This window comes from Oratosquilla oratoria, chromosome 12 (assembly GCF_046742065.1).
Source record: "Oratosquilla oratoria isolate Oo_2021 chromosome 12, ASM4674206v1, whole genome shotgun sequence".
In the NCBI taxonomy this organism is placed as follows: Eukaryota; Metazoa; Arthropoda; class Malacostraca; order Stomatopoda; family Squillidae; genus Oratosquilla; species Oratosquilla oratoria.
Window position 1 is genome coordinate 28,199,127 of NC_134788.1, and position 18,120 is coordinate 28,217,246.

General features: G+C 39.2%; 2 protein-coding genes across 4 annotated transcripts in view; one reads left to right on the plus strand and one right to left on the minus strand.

Annotated features, from left to right (window-relative positions):
- LOC143031156 (splicing regulator SDE2) overlaps positions 1-8,605 on the minus strand; it is a 42,454-nt gene extending 33,849 nt beyond the window's left edge. The window contains exons 1-2 of one of the 3 annotated variants that reach the window (XM_076194673.1): positions 8,584-8,605; positions 2,171-2,276 (exon numbers count right to left, since the gene is read on the minus strand). In XM_076194673.1, the coding sequence (XP_076050788.1) occupies positions 2,171-2,275 (105 nt within the window). In that variant the 5' untranslated portion in view covers position 2,276; positions 8,584-8,605. Of the gene's footprint in view, positions 1-2,170; positions 2,277-6,309; positions 6,417-8,479; positions 8,515-8,583 lie in introns of those variants that run through there. The other 2 variants (XM_076194672.1, XM_076194671.1) reach the window with 2 other exon arrangements.
- A 208-nt stretch (positions 8,606-8,813) lies between these two features.
- The window catches only part of Rac1 (ras-related protein Rac1), an 80,807-nt gene continuing 71,500 nt past the window's right edge, over positions 8,814-18,120 (plus strand). Inside the window, exon 1 of the mRNA XM_076194680.1 lies at positions 8,814-8,968. Coding sequence (XP_076050795.1) covers positions 8,934-8,968 — 35 coding nt within the window. The 5' untranslated portion in view covers positions 8,814-8,933. The remainder of the gene's footprint in view (positions 8,969-18,120) is intronic.

Below are 18,120 nucleotides of genomic sequence, written 5' to 3' on the forward strand. Positions count from 1 at the left end.
CTCCCCCCTATCAGATGGTTACTACAGTGCCCCTCACAGAGGAATTTGTAGCGTGGAATTTAACAAACCATGCCCTTGGTTCAGCTTCGCCACAGGCAGGGTTCGAACTGCCATCCCCCTTGACCTTCACCGCAAGTAACGACACCCTAACCCGCTTAGCCAGTGAGCTTCTGTAGCATATAGAATGTAAAATAGAAAAAGGGAAGACGGAGAAATCTGTTCAGGCCGCGTCAAAATATCATTCACACACTCAAAAAACAAAATAAATAAAATAATAATACATACATATAAAAAAGGCTTTTTCCTCCCTTACAAGGGAGGTAGCCAAAAAGAAAAGGGCATAAAATCATTCCCACTCATTCCATCCCTGAATACACTCCACACCCCTCCACCCTCCCTCCCATCTTAGCACCTCCTGGATGACGGGTCATCCCTGCACCCTGTCCACTGCCCTGGGTCAGAGGCAGTGTCGCAAGGCACAGCACATCCATAGCAAGGCCGCTTCATTAATTCAGCGAACCCCCCCTCTCCGTCCCCCCATGCAGAAAAGGAGATGATGGGAAGAAATTCCTTCGGGCTGCGTCAAATTTTGCTCACACATACTACCTCACCCCCCATCCCCCCACTCATTCCACCTCATGCATCACAACAATAATAATTATTATAATAATAATGTCACTTACTGGAAAACCATAGCCTAACAGAAACTATCAAGACTTTAGGCCTACTCATCCATCAATATTTCTGGAGTGAATTTCATTCATTTATTTATCCTTATTATTATTATTATAAATATATATATATACATATATATATATAAATATATATATATATATATATATATATATTATATATATATATATATATATACATACAAAAAATAATAATAATAATAATAACAATAATAATAATAATAATAATAATAAATAAATATAATTCACTCCAGAAATATTCATGGATGAGAAGGCCTCTTTTTGGCTACCCCCCATGTAAGGGGGGAAAAGCCTTTGGTATATGTATTATTATTATCATTATTAATTTATATTATTGTATGCAGCACTGTATGGGGCAGAAACATGGAACATAAGAGAGGAAGAGAGAAGGAGTTTGAATGTGTTTGAGATGAGGTGTCTGAGAAGTATGATGGGGGTTACTAGGCTAGATAGAGTGAGAAATGAGGAGGTGAGGAGGAGAACAGGGGTGGAAAGGGAGTTGGGAGATAGAGATGATGAAAGAGTATTAGGATGGTTTGGACACATGGAAAGAATGAGTGAAGAAAGACTAGTAAAAGAGGTATGGAAGGCAGATGTGGAGGGAGTGAACATGAGGGGATGTCCTAGGATGAGGTGGATGGATGGGGTGAAGGGGGCTTTGGGGACGAGGGGAATGTCTGTTGAGGAAGGACGGGAGAGGACAGAAGACAGGGGTGAATGGAGAATGGTTGTATATGGATGATGTGATGCATGAGGTGGAATGGGTGGGGGGTGAGGTAGTATGAGGAAAATTTGACGCAGCCCGAAGGGATTTCTCCCTGTCTTCTCCTTTTATGCATGGGGGGACCGAGGGGGGGGGGGGGGTCACCGATTTAATGAAGCGGCCTTGCTATGGATGTGCTGTGTCTTGCAACATTGCTTCTGACCCAGGACAGTGGACAAAGTGCAGGGATGACCCGTCATCCAGGAGGTGCTAAGATAAGAGGGAGGGTGGAGGGGTGTGGAGTGTATTCAGGGATGGAATGGGTGGAAATGATTTTATGCCTTTTCCTTTTTGGCTACCTCCCTTGTAAGGGGGAAAAAGCCTTGGTATATGTCCCTCTTATGGCTTCCACTGCTTCTGACCCAGGGCAGTGGACAGGATGCAGGGATGAGCCGTCATCCAGGAGGTGCCAAGATATGAGGGAGGGAAGAAGGTGGAGGGGAGAAGAGTGTGATAGGGATGGAATGGGTGGGAGTAGTTTCTATGGGATGGAGTGGTTGGGAGTGGTTTCTATGTCTTTTTTTTTTTTTTTTTTTTTTGCTACCTCCCTTATAAGGGGGAAGAAAGCCTTTGGTATATGTATGTATGCACTGTAAGTCTATTTCTATGATACTGGGAATTAACAGGAGGAGGAGGAGGAGGAGCAGAGAGGGGTGGTTAATTACCTCATGACGATGTTTACGGAAGCACTCACCTCCCGCCAATGAAGAAGTTGTAGGACGTCATCTACTGAGGGATTCGGCGCTTGCAAACACCATGTCTGGCGATGCCCACTGACGAAAGATTCCACAAACAACATCCTGCAAAATATCATGATATAAGTGAACGGATTATCTATGTTCTCTCCTTAAAAAAAAAAAAAAAAAAAAAAAAAAAAAATATTCAAAAAATATTCAGTGTGCACAAAACAATCCAAAGAGTTTATCTGTGTGAACGATTCTTGGTCGTCATATTGGTCATATTTTGGTTTTGTCCAGTTTGTTTTCTTCGTTTCTTTAGACCAATAGAGATATTTGAGAAATCTTTTATCTTTAGTACTAGTAATTCAGTGTCAAGAACAATACTTGTATCCATAAGGACAATGTAGCATTGAATAGGTAAAAGCGACATTTTACAAAGGATTACAAAGGAGGAGCATGCCGACAGGAGACCTTTTGGTCCATAACTAGGTCGGATGCAAAAAATCATAATAACAATAATAAACAGACAAGTAATAACAAAGAAATAAACAAATAATATAAAATAAATGGCAGGCATTACAGCATCTTGCTTATATGTTTATCTAAATGATTCTTAAAGCTTTGAACTGAACTACATTGCACTGCCTCTGCAGGAAGTTTATTCCATTCATCAACTACACAGTTGGTGAAGTTGTTTCTACCCACTTCCAAATTAAATCTATTTCTTGACAGTTTGAGACCATTAGTTCTTGTCAGATTCTCATTCAGTATGAAAATTGTCACTTTTCATGTTGTCAATTACCTTAAACATTTTAAAGACCTGTATCAAGTCACCTCTGAGTCTACGCTTTTTTAGGGAAAACAGATTCAAGTGTTATAGCCAATTTTCGTATGATTTATTTTCTATATTTGGAATCAGTTTTGTGACTTGCCATTGTACTTTTACCAATCTGTCAATGTCTTTAATGAGATTCGATGACCATACGGAAACATCATATTCCAAATGTGGATGAACTAATGATTAATGGGATGAACTAATGTTAATGGGATGGAATATCACAAAAGAGGGATAGAATATATCAAATAGGATCTATACAGGTGTCATAAATGTTTCTAAATCACCAATTACATAAAAGAGTTATGTAGTTAACACACTCCCATACAGGGTTCTCCTTCCTAACTGTAATATTGACACTAAGTTTCATTTTCTCAGTAATATTCCAAAATCACACAAACCCAGATATTGAACATGAAACATGTTGACCAATAGATCCTGATTTTATAACCTTATAAAATCATTCCATTGAAAAAAAAAAGAGGTACCAAAATAATATGAAATGCAAAATTGAAAGTAAAAAATGTGTTTGCGTGATACTAGAATACATTTTGTTTTTGTTTTTTTTCTCTTTCTGCTTGGTTCTGAGGTAAGGGAACGGTACGGTGTGGAAATGACTGAATTTCCTCCTGCAGTTTTCATCAGTTTCTTCACATTTTGCTTACCTATCATTTTACTGGGAGGTTGAGAGTGAAGGAAAGAAGATATCATCATGGCTGGAGTTGACTCTGATGTAGTAGGGAACGAAACAAACCCAGGAATAGGTGATACAACCAGGCAAGGATCAAATCATGGTGGAAGTGACAAACAGGAAAATGATGTTTGTGATCACTGTGACATCAAATGTACCAATCGTGGCAGAGGGAGTGATGGCCTCTGCTGTGACTACTGCAACTACTGGGTACATACATCATGTGAAGGGATAAGTATTGATGAATATAAGTGCTTTAGTAAATTAGCAAAAAAATTTAAGAACATGTCATACTATTGCAACCTTAATCACTGTAAGCTAGTATCTGGTGAAATTTTGAAGCAGTTAGGGCCTATTAGACAAAGAGTAGAAGCAAATTCTCAAAGAATTTCTGTGCTTGACGAAACAGTGGAAAGACAGGACCTATCCATGAATGTTAAGATAAAGAAAGAGGTAGATAACATAGTATCAAAGGCTATTGATAAAATAATGCAATTTTGGGAATTAAGCGGCCCAGACACTATCAATTATATTGCGCAATTTCATTGTCAATTCAGAGTATTGACATTGAAATTGCGCAATATAATTGATCGTGTATGGGCCGCTTTAGAGAAGGACAGATCTTCAAGAGTAAATAATGTCATTTTTGCGAATATAAAGGAATCTGAGGCAGGAGATGGCAGTGAAAGAAAACAAGATGATAAAGAATATGTTATGAAATTACTTGTGGATACTATGAAGATGGATGCAAGAGGTTTGGAAGAGAAGTTGGTGGTATTCATTAGGTTAGGGGACAAATCAAAGGTGGTAGGGCCCCGACTGTTAAAGGTGGTAACATGTCATGAGAGTATTGCGAGAAGGATTTGTCAAGCTACACCAACACTAAGTAAATCTGCAAGTGAGGAAACCAAAGGCATAAAGGTATTCAGAGACTTGTCTCAAGTGGACAGGGAAAAAAGGAAATCACTAGTTGAAGAAATGAAAGTTAAGAACGAGGAACTTGAGAGACAGAAAGTTGGTGACAGTAAGTGGATGAAAAGGTAGTTAAAATTAAGTTAAAATTAAGTTAAAATTAGTTAAAATGGTGAAAAGGTAGTTAAAATTAAGGTGAATAGAAATTTTTAGATGAGCCTCACCCTCACATCACATGTTCCACCAACTATGATAAAGTTAAATGTGTGTATACTAACATTGATGGCATTCAGAATAAAACAGAAGAGTTTCAGTCTCTTTTAAGTGATATTAGACCTTCTATTGTGTGTTTAACTGAAACCAAACTGAATGAAAAGATAAATTCTTTGGAAATGTTCTATCCAAATTATTATGTTGTGTACCGCAAAGACAGAGTGGGACAAAACGCTCCAGGGGGTGGGTGGTGTAGCCATTTTAGTAAATAAGAATATAGTTTCTACTCACAGTGGTGTCTCCTTCCTCAATGATCATGTGTATGAGGAAGCTGTGTGGTGGCGTAAGGCAATTTTGCAAGGAAATCGAATTTTAATAGGTGTAGTTTATAGACCACCAGCATCTAATAGGGAATCAAATGATTTGCTAAATGACATGATAAGATTGAATGGTAACTATAACAGTAGCTACCAGGTATTGATATGAGAGGAGACTTTAACTTCAGTGGAATAGAATGGGAAAGGAATGAAGTGTACAGCGAGGGTCAGAATGTTATTGATGCACAGAAATTTTTGGATGCTACCAATGACTGCTTTTTGTTGCAACAAAAAGCAGTCATCGGTAGCATCCAAAAATTTCTGTGCATCAATAACATTCTGACCCTCGCTGTACACTTCATTCCTTTCCCATTATATTCCACTAAAGTTAAAGTCTCCTCTCATATCAATACCTGGTAGCTACTGTTATAGTTGCAACATGTTGGGGAAGCAACCCACAATATAGACCAAGAGAACCCAACCAGGCTTGATCTGATCTTCACAAGAAATGAGAATGATATAGTGAATCTACAGTACTGTCCCCCTATAGGAAAAGTCACCATGCCACACTACTATTTGATTTGGTGGTGGATAATGTACATATGACAAATGTAAATAATGGGAATCTGAAGTTTAAGCTTTGTTTCCACAAGGGTAATTATGGAGAAATAAAAAGGGAATTATCAGAGGTTAACTGGCAGAGTGGATTTGAAGGGGGATCTGCTAACAACATGAATGAAACCCTGGTAACAATCTTGAATACGGTAATTGTTAAAAATGTACCAAAAAGGGGAAATGAAGAGAAGACAATTAGACCAAAATGGATAACAAAGGAAGTGAAGAAACAAATATATGCCAAAGAAAAGGCATGGAAGAAACTCAGAAAAAGGAGAACCAGACTTAATAAGATGAAGTACCAAACGGAGAGGAACAAACGTACTCACATTTAGTGAGGCAGGCAAAACTGGAATTCAACAGGAAGTTGTGCGAAGACATAAAGACAAATCCTAAACACTTTTGGAGTTACGCAAGAAGCAAAACCACTTTAAAGGACGAGGAATTTAGTGTTGAGCGATCTAGGTGAAATAACGAAGACGAACAAAGAAACTGCGGATGAATTCAATAAAGCCTTTCAGAGTGTATTTGTTCTGGAAAATACGGCAAATATACCATATTTTGACTTACAGTACGGTGGCCCAGTGATAGAGGACATTGAAGTGACTGCCAAAGATGCGGAGAAACATCTGATGTTACTTAATGAGAACAAGGCAATGGGTCTGGATGGCATCCATCCCAAGCTTTTGAAAGAGTGTAGCAAAGAATTAGTTCTACCAATTACATCGGAGAGTAGCAAAAGTGTCTCCAATCTTTAAAAAGGGTGATAAATTACAACCATTAGATTATAGACCAGTGTCTCTGACATGTGCATTGTGCAAGATATGTGAAACAATGATTAGGAATGCCATGGTGTTGCACCTAGAAAACAATAACCTCATTAGTGACAGTCAACATGGTTTCCGGTAAGGAAGAAGTACGTTCATGAATCTTTTAACTTACATCGAATATCTAGCATCTGCCTTAGACCAACAAGTGCCAGTGGATGTTGTTTATTTGGACTGCAAGAAGGCATTTGATACTGTGCCCCATGTACGTTTACTGACAAAGTTGGAAGCATACAGTATTAGAGGAAATTTGTGGAGATGGATAAGGGGTTTTCTTATGGATAGAGTGCAGCACGTTGAAATCAGAGGAACATTATCGCTAGAATTGCCAGTGACATCAGGTGTACCTAAGGGTTCTGTGTTGGGACCAGTGTTATTTCTCATGTATGTGAATGATGTGGTCAAGGAATTGGAATGTACATCACTGCTATTTGCAGATGATGCAAAGATTTTTAAAGAAACATGTTCAGATGAAGATATACTAGCTATGCAAAGGGACCTGTTGAGACTGCAGAATTGGAGTCCTAAATGGTTGTTGCAGTTTAACACAGAGAAATGTTCAATAATGCATATGGGTCACAGGAATCCAAGAGTTAATTATGATTTGAATGGCAAATGAACTAATTACATCAGAGCTGGAGAAAGATTTCTGAGTATTGGTATCGTCGGACCTAAAGCCAGCACAACATGTTGCAGTGGTAGCTAAGGAGGTAAATAAGATGGTAGGTTTGATAAGAAGAAATTTTCCATCCATGGAGGCAGATGTATGCAAGTCGCTCTACTGTGCTTTGGTGAGACCACATTTAGAGTATGCTGTTCAGAGCTGGTCACCATAGTTCAAAAAGGATATCCAAGAATTAGAAACAGTACAAAGAAGGATGACCAAGCTGGTACCAGAGCTAAGGGACCTTGACTACGAAGAGAGATGCCAGATACTGGGACTAACAACATTAGAAAAATGAAGACGTAGAGGTGATTTAATTGAAACTTATAAAATCCTGCATGGGATGGAGAATGTGGCCTATAACGTCTTCAGTATAATGAAAATAATACCAGGTCAAACATAGTTAAGCTCAAGAAACAAGGCCACTGGAAAACTCTGGTGAGGGTTAATTCATTTAATGTGTAAGAGTGGTCAATGATTGAAGTGGTCTTCCGGTTGAGGTAGTCACAGCCCCTACCATAGGAGCCTTTAAGGACAAGCTGGTTCACTGTTATTAAGATGAAATTCTTCATCAAGAGGATATTAAGTGAATGGAAGGAGACATTGATGATGAAACTGCGGAAATAGAAATTGGAAACTATTTACCAATCCATACCTTATGATTGGAATTGAGATGGGAGCATTATAAGAAGTCTCTTAACCTCCCATGTAATTGAAATAGGCAAGCTTGAAATAGGTAAGCATGTTTTTGTGAATGTCTTACTTCATCAATTATCATGATCATCTTGAGTTTCCTCAAAATATACATACTAATAATAATAACAATAATAATGTTTATTTGGCAATAAATCAAATACAAGAAAAGAATACAATTCATCAGGGTTAACTGTGAAGCAAACATTTATCAAATGAGACCACAAAGTTGTGGTTATTTTAGACCTGTAGTGTAGACATATGCACAAACCCCTTCCAGCTGGATATCAATGAATATATTTGCGAGTTGTATACATCTCTTGCAAGATAGTGCATTCAAAATAAAAAGTACTTTAGAAATGTATATGCCTTTACGTTGACTGGAAAACTACTTGTTTATGTCGAGTGGTGGTAAGTTTATTGAATTCTAAGGAAAATTGACGGTATACTAGTTCTTTAGAATTATGTATTTTAACTAATTAATTATATTATTTGGAAACTTGTCTTTATGATTCAATTATTTTTCCTATGAGAGGGTTTTCCAATTTTTACTTACATTAACAGAAAAGGAGAAGTTTACATTTGCAGTAGATATATTTCATACTCTCCAAAAACAATACAAAGACCTTATCTGAATAATAATTTTAACACTGTACTTACTTTAACTCTTGAACAACGTCGTATAGTCGAATGTTTTGATGTGACCCATTTTCTATGAAAATACTCAGATGTCAAATGAATGTATGAAAATAATATTGTATTCTTTTTCATGAAAACTTATTTTCACAAGTTATAATATAAAATTTTAAAACTTTCAGTTGTATATCTTATTATCTGTATGACTACTACAGTATAGTTTCAATTTGATTCGTTACGTCGACGGATGTGAGGATGTCCCACCCAGCGGTAGTCAGTGTTACTGTGGGAGAGGGAGCGTGTGACTGTACCAGTCAATTTCTTATATCTTGTGGCTTTTTTTTCGTGCACAGGATTAACAAACACCTTATAATATGCAAGCCATTAAATGTGTCGTCGTTGGTGACGGGTAAGTGTGAAAATTATTGCGATTACTTACTGAGGTTATTCAAATATGACTTGCAAATCCTAGTGTAGTGTAGAAAGAGGGATTACAGTGTGTGAAAGATAAGGGAGTAAATGTAGGATTATATTGTCGGCGAATGGGAATCTAATATTTCGTGACATTCGAGTATATAATGAAATAATCTCCTTAGCATCGTGCGAAACAAGCGCTCAGATTCTATCCTTCTTTAAAACCCCTTTTAAATGAATCCTACTGTTAAGTTGGTAGTTTCGTTCGGGTGGGTAGAGTTGGTAGTGGAGGGGAAAATTAGTGTCGGAAAGGAGGAGACTGAAGAGAGTGGAAGCAAAGTCGTTAGTGTGGGAGAGTCACGCAAACAGCACAGATTGATAGATCATTGTCGTTACTATATTAATATTACACTGTCTCAATTGATACACCACTGCCCACCTCCACCCACCTGCCAAACCAAACATCTTTGGATGTCGACATTCGAGCTTGGTGCTGACTAATATGGAAGTAATTTGGACTTTCCTTCCGCTCCGCCAATATTGCTTGTTTACTTGCGTTATACATATTTGATAATTTTTAATCCATTTGGGCAAATGAAGAAGTTTCGTGGGCAAATATGAACATCTGTTTTTATGTGTTGGTCTTGCTTCTACTACGTTGTTTAAGTGTTTTGAAAATATTTTAGACAAAGATTTCTTTTTATTAATAACAACTTGATCTTTAGGATTAGGAAATAAATGCAGTGTAGACCTGGATAATATATTGAGTACAAATTAGACATTCACTGTAGTAGAAAATGAAGTTTAGGTAAAACTGGGTTAATTGTAAATTAACAGATTTGTCAAAATCGAGTGACCTGTGTACTGACCTCATTGTAACTTGTTGACAGGCTACCTCCAACCCCATTGTTTTTTTTATTTATTATTGTTATTATTATTATTATTTTTTTTTTTTTTTTTGCATCTTTGTAGTTTGTTTACATATTTCTGTAATGTGTCAATATTTGTTCCTGGTTAATTTTGACCAACCCAAGTTGTATTGCCCCAGGCTCGGTCACGGATAACCACGACCATATAAACCGTAACCATTGACAGGACCCATGATTGTATAGCAACAGATGAGCTATGGTCATAAGCGGTGGGCGGGAAGCATGCCATATGGGCTACACTAGAATCAGTACAGAGAAGAATGACCAAAATGATACAAGGACTCGGAAATTTGCCTTACGAAGAGAGGCTTAGGCACCTAAACTTACACTCTCTGGAAAGACGCAGAGTGCGGGGTGATCTAATAGAAGTGTTCAAGTGGATCAAAGGCTATAACAAGGGTGATGCAAACAAGGTCATCATAATAAAACAACAGGGCAGGACTCGCAGTAATGGGTATAAACTGGACAAATTTAGATTTAAGAAGGAAATAGGCAAGAATTGGTTTACAAATAGGGTGGTCGATGAATGGAATAAACTTAGTAACCACGTAGTAAGCGCTGAAACTATCAGTTGTTTTAAAAAACGATTAGACAACTTTATGGATGGGGACGGCAGGTGGTGATGGATACGGAGCTGCCTAGTGTAGGCCTTATGGTCTTTTGCAGTCTCCTTTATTTCTTATGTTCTTATATGGAACGGTGATGGGAGGGATGTATTAAATTGTCTGGCGGTTGTGTATTGAGAATTTCAAAGGACAGACTGTGTACGAGTACAGCAAGTCCCTTGGGGAATTGTATTCGCTCCTTATGAATATCACATTGGTGGGCGACTTCACAACAATTTATGTATTGTACATAAAAAACGTGAGCGAAAGTCGACAAGATGATAGATAGTAAGATAAATAGCAAGCGTGGGGTCACACGAAGATTCGTCACCCGAGAGGCCCCACCTGAAGAATTGTCACCCCAGTCCGCCAAATTTCAACGGCGGAGTAAAGATTAGGTTAGGTTAAGTGGGGATTATGCTTATTGTCGTCAACTTATACAACTGAAGAATCGTATGATGTGATGATTCATGTGATAAGAAATAGATCCATATACCAAAGGCTTTCTTCCCCCTTACACAGGAGGTAGCCAAAAAACAAAGGCATAGAAACCACTCCCATCCATTCCATCCCCGACATACTCCACTCCCCTCTACCCTCTTCCCTCCCTTTTATCTTGGCACCTCCTGGATGACAGATCATCCCTGCATCCTGTCCACTGCCCTGGGTCAGAAGCAGTGTCACAAGACACAGCACATCGAGATACAATGGTGGGACATCACGAGCATAGCTCCCCTTCCCTCAAAATACAACTAGGTAAATCCACAGCAAGGATGCTTCATTAAATCGCCAACCCCCCTCTCTGTCCCCTCATGCAGATAAGGAGATGGGGGAGAAATCCCTTCGGGCTGTGTCAATTTATTTCTCATGGGCTACATACTCCCCCATCCCCCACCCACTCCCTTTTGTGCATCACAGCATCATTCATACACAAACCTTCTCCATTCACCCCTTTCTTCTGTCCTCTCCCATCCTTCCTCAACGGACATTACCCTCTCTTCCAATGCCCCTTTTACCTCATCCATCCGTGTCATCCTAGAACGCCCCATCATGTTCACTCCTTCCACCTCTACTTTCCACACCTCTTTTACTGAAGGTGAATTATTATTATTATTATTACTAGTCTTTCTTCACACATTCCTTCCATATGTCCGAACTGCCCCAATGAATAGATAAATAAAAGAGGTTGCCCTGCTCACTGGCTGCCACCATTTACCCGTGAGCGGTGGGTTGCTCGCAAAAGCGACTCAGGGTGAAGGTTCGATTAATAGTTTGTATTCGCTTCCAGTTGCAAAATGTAGGTCAGCTGAATTGTATGTTTTGTATGAAAGTAAAGTATAATTTTAAGTGCACATTCTGTCCCGTACCTTTATTCTACCTATCTCCGATGATGTTTGGCCAAAGAAAATTTCTCGTTTGATTAAAGGATTTAATTAGTTTCGTAATCCTTTGAGCGTGGCGGGACATGCAATTACGGTTATAGTAATGTGAATATATTTAGTTGAGGAGACTTTGCACAGTGTAGGGTCATAACAAGTCTATTCCTCCATCTTCTGTTATACCATCACACGAGGTAATTTTGACTGGTGGTGCAAAGTTGATCGCAACTTTTGAAGCTTCATTTGTAGTAGATACATTCTAAAGCCTTGCCATATTATTATCTTATTTATTTATTTTATTTTCATTTTTTATTATTTATTTATTTTTTAATTTTCCATTGTATTTTGAAAATATTTGCTTAATACTTCACACTTTGATCATTCAAGATATCACCGTCTATAATTTTCAAAAGGAAACACTTAAATGCTAAAAAGTTGTGGCTAACTTTACGCCAATAGTTGAAATAACCCCACATAAAGGTATCTAATGTGAACCTAGAATATCTTTTTTGGTGACAGACAGTGATGTGTTGTCAGTAATACCTAGCAACCCATTGTACTTGATTACAATTAAGTTGGAATTAGATATCTTTCACGGAATGTAGAGACGGTAAGAATTAAAAAATTGCGTAGTCAGTTGGTTTGTTCTTGCAGACATACGGCAGTTGTGCTACGCACTGGGAAATCCTGTAGATAAATCGTCACTGCAAAAATCTAGAAGTTAGTTTGTAGTTGGTGTATGCTGACCAGTCCGTCTATAGAAATGCCATGTGAAGACGGAGCCTAGTACAGTATTTTGCTTGTTACGGCTTTATCATGTATTCTGTATAACTGTAACGAGCACTCTAACATAATAATATAGGTTCCCATCTTCACGTTGTGCTTCTGTACCTAGAACTTTAAATGGCGAATGTGGGTTACGGAAGATGATGTGACAACAAAGTCACGAGTGTTGGCGCTGATCCTTGGGTCCTCCCGTGTGTCCTACGTAACCTCAAATTCACATGCAATTCCGACTTAATCTATTTCTAATTTTCGTGTTTAGATTTGAACTCTTGTATTGCTTAGGCTGTATCGCCTTCTAAGCTCTTCCATGTATTTATGCATCAATATAGAAGACTATATTTGTATCTTTTAGCCGTGTGATCTCTCTTAATTCGTTCTTGTGACCTCTTAAAGCCCTCCCTCCCGTCTTTAATCAGGAGATTTCTTCCGTCAATGCTAGTACGGTGGTCACTCGCTGGCCTCAAATTCACAAGGTAAACAGATTGAGCCCCATCCAGGCCCATGGGCTTAAACCCATTGAACTCCGATGGCAAGATGTCTTGTCATTTGGTCAAATAAAACAAAAAATCATAAAACACCAGAAAAATGTGACGTCAGTCCTCGCTGCGAGCGAAGCGAGGACTGCTGACGTCATATTTTTCTGGTGCTGTTTGATCAAACATTTTGGTGTTTTATGATTTTTTGTTTTATTCGACCAAATGACAAGACATCTTGTCATCGGAGTTCATTGGGTTAAACCGTTTACTATCCTGAACTGAAACCCTGCAACTTTACTGCAATTGATCCACTTTGTTGCCGTTGGGCTGACTGTTGTCGGATCAGAGGAAGGTATGATGTTTCGCCTTGCACAGTGTTTTTGGCGGCACAAGTTTTGTGCCATCAATAATTTAGGGATTTTAGTTACATCCCAACGCGTCTGATCGATATAGCAATCTTTTACTATTGGACTTAACTAATGTGGATCGCTTTCGATTTCTGTCGTCATCCGTAAATCTCTGCTTTATCTAATCGTAGTGCACAGGAATGGAGCAATGCTCATGGGGTCCCACCCGTCTCCTGTTCTCTAATTTCCTAGCATACCTAGACTCAAATACGTGTACAGTTCCATCATAATCTATATCTATTATTATTAATATTATTTACTTTATTATGGTTTTTATTTATTTATCATTATCATTTTTCCACATCCAACCTTGATATGGACCAAAAGGTCTCCTGTCGGCATGCTCTGTCTTTGTAATCCGTTGATTGTATTTAGATTTGAAACTTGTGTATTGTGACTCGTTCTGTTTGGTGCAGTATTATTCCCGATGATAGAAATGATGGTTATTGCCGAGAAAATATTAACACCAGGAGGAGGACGGCATGTACTGGCTGTCTGCCGTCCTCGTGTAAACAGATGGAGAGATGTACGGAATTAATAAAGATCTTGTCTCTCGTTCTAGATTTGTACTTCTTCGGGCAGAGCTTAGGACAATGTTTCTCAACCAGGGTTCCCCGGAACCCTAAGGTTCCGCCAAAGGTCTTTAACTCCTTCGATACGATGACGCCTACGTAGGCATTATGAGGAGCAAGTGGGTATGCGAGGATGCCGATGTCGGCATCTTGATTATATATATTGTAGTTGTACCTGCGTGACCCCCATACTCTGTAAACTGGCTTCGTCATATTTTCTACGGTTATCAAAATTCATGGGTGAAAGAGAACAAGCAATACAGCGATAACTTTATTTTTTTTATAATTCAAGTATTATGATGCAACATCGCACGCGAGATTTTGGCCCATATTGAAGGGGTTAAGGGTTCCACACAACCCTAAGGTTCTGCAAAAGGTCCCTAAGGGTTCCGCAAAGGGTCCCAAAGGGTTGCACGAGAACAAGCGAGATAATCTAATCCACTTTTGATTTTTTTAATTTCATATACGTAATATAATTAAAAGGAGTCCTGCTTTACGGTGTCTTAATGGTTGAAGCAAAACGCAGTGCAGCGATGCACAGCTCTTCTGTAGTCGGGACCAACAGCTACGGCTTGTTTATTCATTCTGATTCATGGAATGGAGACTCGCATTGTAGCTAAATAGAATCGTCCTTCTTTACCCTCATCCTTCCCCTTTGTTGGTTTTCGTAATTTTATGTGTGATGAGGGGAGAGAAAGTGCACAGCATCTCTGTTTTTGTGGACGGCATTCGTGGCTGGTCTGGAAGGGACCGCAAGGGTGCATTTTGCTGCCGTGGCCTTTGGGTTGTGAAGAATCGAGGTGGGCCCCGGTGGGGGTGCCCCCCCCCAAAAAAAAAATGCCCTTTTTGAGGTACGAAGGAAGGGTGTCGATGAATTTGTTGGTTCCTGTTCAATGTCATTTTATATATGTATATATATATATATATATATATGTTTTTTTTTTTTTTTTTTTTAAATCTCTCTCTCTCTCCACTCCTCCCCTAATTGTAATCCACATGAAAGAAGCTATGCTCATGGGGTCCTGGCTCTTCTCTGATCTTCATTCCTCGTTTAATAAGAATGTATGTTTCTATCCAGGACTGTACCGTCTAAGCTATATTGCATTTGTGTATGAAATATTAAGATAATTTGATGCTGTTGTAGTCCATTTTACATTATTATTGATGGTACTGTTATTATATATATGTAGTGTGTCTGCTGATACGTACTTTGCAGTTTTATTCTGTAAAGTCTACTGGAGACATTATCAGTTGGTTATTATAGATAACCAGGGCCGCTGAAGCCCTTGTCCGTAAAAAAAAAATCCAGCCAAAACCGCTAAGTTAGTTCGTAGATTGCTCTGCGAAGAGATTTTGTGGAGTTGTCTGGCGAGCCTAAGGGAATCTGTTACCAATTTTTGTTCGTCTTTTACGTAATCTATGATTCATGTTTCTCTTTATGTACCTGCAGAAGCTGATTGGGATTGTGTTGAATTGGTCATTAGGTCTTGGCATCATTTCTCTCATTTATTTATATTTTTTATTTTTACTTTGTTTTCGTGTATTATTATTTTATTTTATTTTTCATTTATTTATGTTTTTGTCACATGTTATCTAATAGTTGGCAAATCTCAATACAGCTGCTACTACTACTACTACTACTAAAGTCGTACAATACTAAAACATTAATTTGATTTCCCTCCCTCTCTCATATGTAGATCCAAAGATGGGAGTAGGATGCATGTTAAAAATAGAAAATGGAAGAAACATAGTTGATAGTGTTGGATGGCTTTAACTAGTCTGAGATAGGCATGTACACACACACACACACACACACATGTACACACATACATGTACACACACACATGTACATGTACTTTTTTGTATGGTCATGTATTATGAGTTGCTGTTACTGTCCAGTTATATGAGGTAATGTTTTACTTATTATTATTATCATTATTATTTCTAAGTTGAATAGTGAATATTTGGGACGTATGTGACCTGTTGATATATTCGTACTATTTGTGTGCGTGTGCATGGACAGAAGGATTCGAACCCGGGTCACGTGAAGCTTGAAGTAGCACTTGATAACAGACTCGGCCTTGGGCAGAGGTAAGGCAAAGATAACCGCCATTCAGATATAAATTATCTCGGCCGATATGGCAGGACACATTTCAACTCGTGACGTCATATCGGGGCGTATTTTGACTCGATGTCGACATGACGTCATATCGGGGGTGTACTTTGACTCGCTGTCGACATGACGTCATATCGGGGTGTATTTTGACTCGATGTCGACATGTCATATCGGGGTGTATTTTGACTCGCTGTCGACATCGACGCCTTATCGGGAGTGTATTTTGACTTGATGTCGACATGACGTCATATCGGGGCGTATTTTGACTCGCTGTCGACATGACGTCATAACGGGGGTGTATTTTGACTCGATGTCGACATGACGTCATATCGGGGCGTATTTTGTATCACTGTCGACATGACGTCATATCGGGGTGTGCTTTGACTCGCTGTCGACATGACATCATATCGGAGTGTATTTTGTATCACTGTCGACATGTCATATCGAGGTGTTTTTTGACTCGATGTCGACATGACGTCATATCGGAGTGTATTTTGTATCACTGTCGACTTGTCATATCGAGGTGTTTTTTGACTCGATGTCGACATGACGTCATATCGGGGTGTATTTTGACTCGATGTCGACTTGACGTCATATCGGGGTGTATTTTGTATCACTGTCGACATGACGTCATGTCGGGGCGTGTTTTGAGTGTCGACATGACGTCATAATTCCGGGACATAATATAATGACATCACGGCATTGATAAAGATTAGATTGTTATGAGATAAGAACTAGTGGAGGCTCGAGGTGGGGTGTCGTGCCTCTCTCTCTCTCTCTCTCTCTCTCTCTCTCTCTCTCTCTCTCTCTCTCTCTCTCTCTCTCTCTCGTATATAAGGCACTCTGGTCCATAGGGGATATGTGTGTGAGTTCAAAACTTGTAACGTCAGATTGAATGATTATGAACTACACATGTGCCCATTAGCCAAGTTGACACGTGTGTACTTGATGTGTACCCGTGGGTGCTTGGGTAGGTCCTTCTAGGAGGCCGTAGAAAGCGGATCGCGAGAATGTCACGGCCGCCCGGCCCGGGCGGGGCGGGCGGGGACGAACAACAACACACATATATATATATATATATATATATATATATATATATATATATATATATATATATATATATATCATTATTTTTTCCCCTCCGGTATTTTTTATTTTATTTATTTTTGTCCTCCAGAAATTAAAAGGTAGTTTTATACATATATTCATTAACTGGTTTAATTAAATCGCATGCCGGCAGCTAGTTCTAAAGTCTCAAAATCTCCTCTCTCTTTCTGGGCTTCTCTAGCTCCGACCGTTAAGTTCGTTAGGCTTCGGTTACAATTTTCAAATTTTCAAATTACTGAATGTATCGTCGACGAACTAGGAAATGGTAAACCTAGACGAATGCGGCTAGACGGACTCTAGAAAAGTTCTTAGAGGGGGTGTGCACGGTCGAACGCGGTTCGACAGACACGTGTTTAAAGTGACGTGTGAACGGGGTATTTGGTTGTCGAACCGCGTTCGACGAACCGTCTTAGAGAAGTCTAGGTAAGGGAAGTCCTGTTCTGGATATTCGCATGGAAGTTGAGGGTAAACTGTCTAAGGAATATTGGCCCAGTGTGATGACCATTTCACCTAAGGAGATTCCTCCTCCTATTCCTCTTCCTCCAATTAATACTCCTCTGCATCTTCAATTGCCTCCTCTTCCTCCTACTTTTCTTCCTCCTCATCTTCCCCTTACTTTGCCTCCAATTAATCCTCCTCCTCTTCCTCCTACTTTTCTTCCTCCTCATCTTCCCCTTACTTTGCCTCCTCCTCCTCCTCCTCCCCTTACTTTGCCTCCTCTTCCTCCTCCTCCTCCTCTTCTCCTCCCGGATGATGTCTGAGGCGACTTG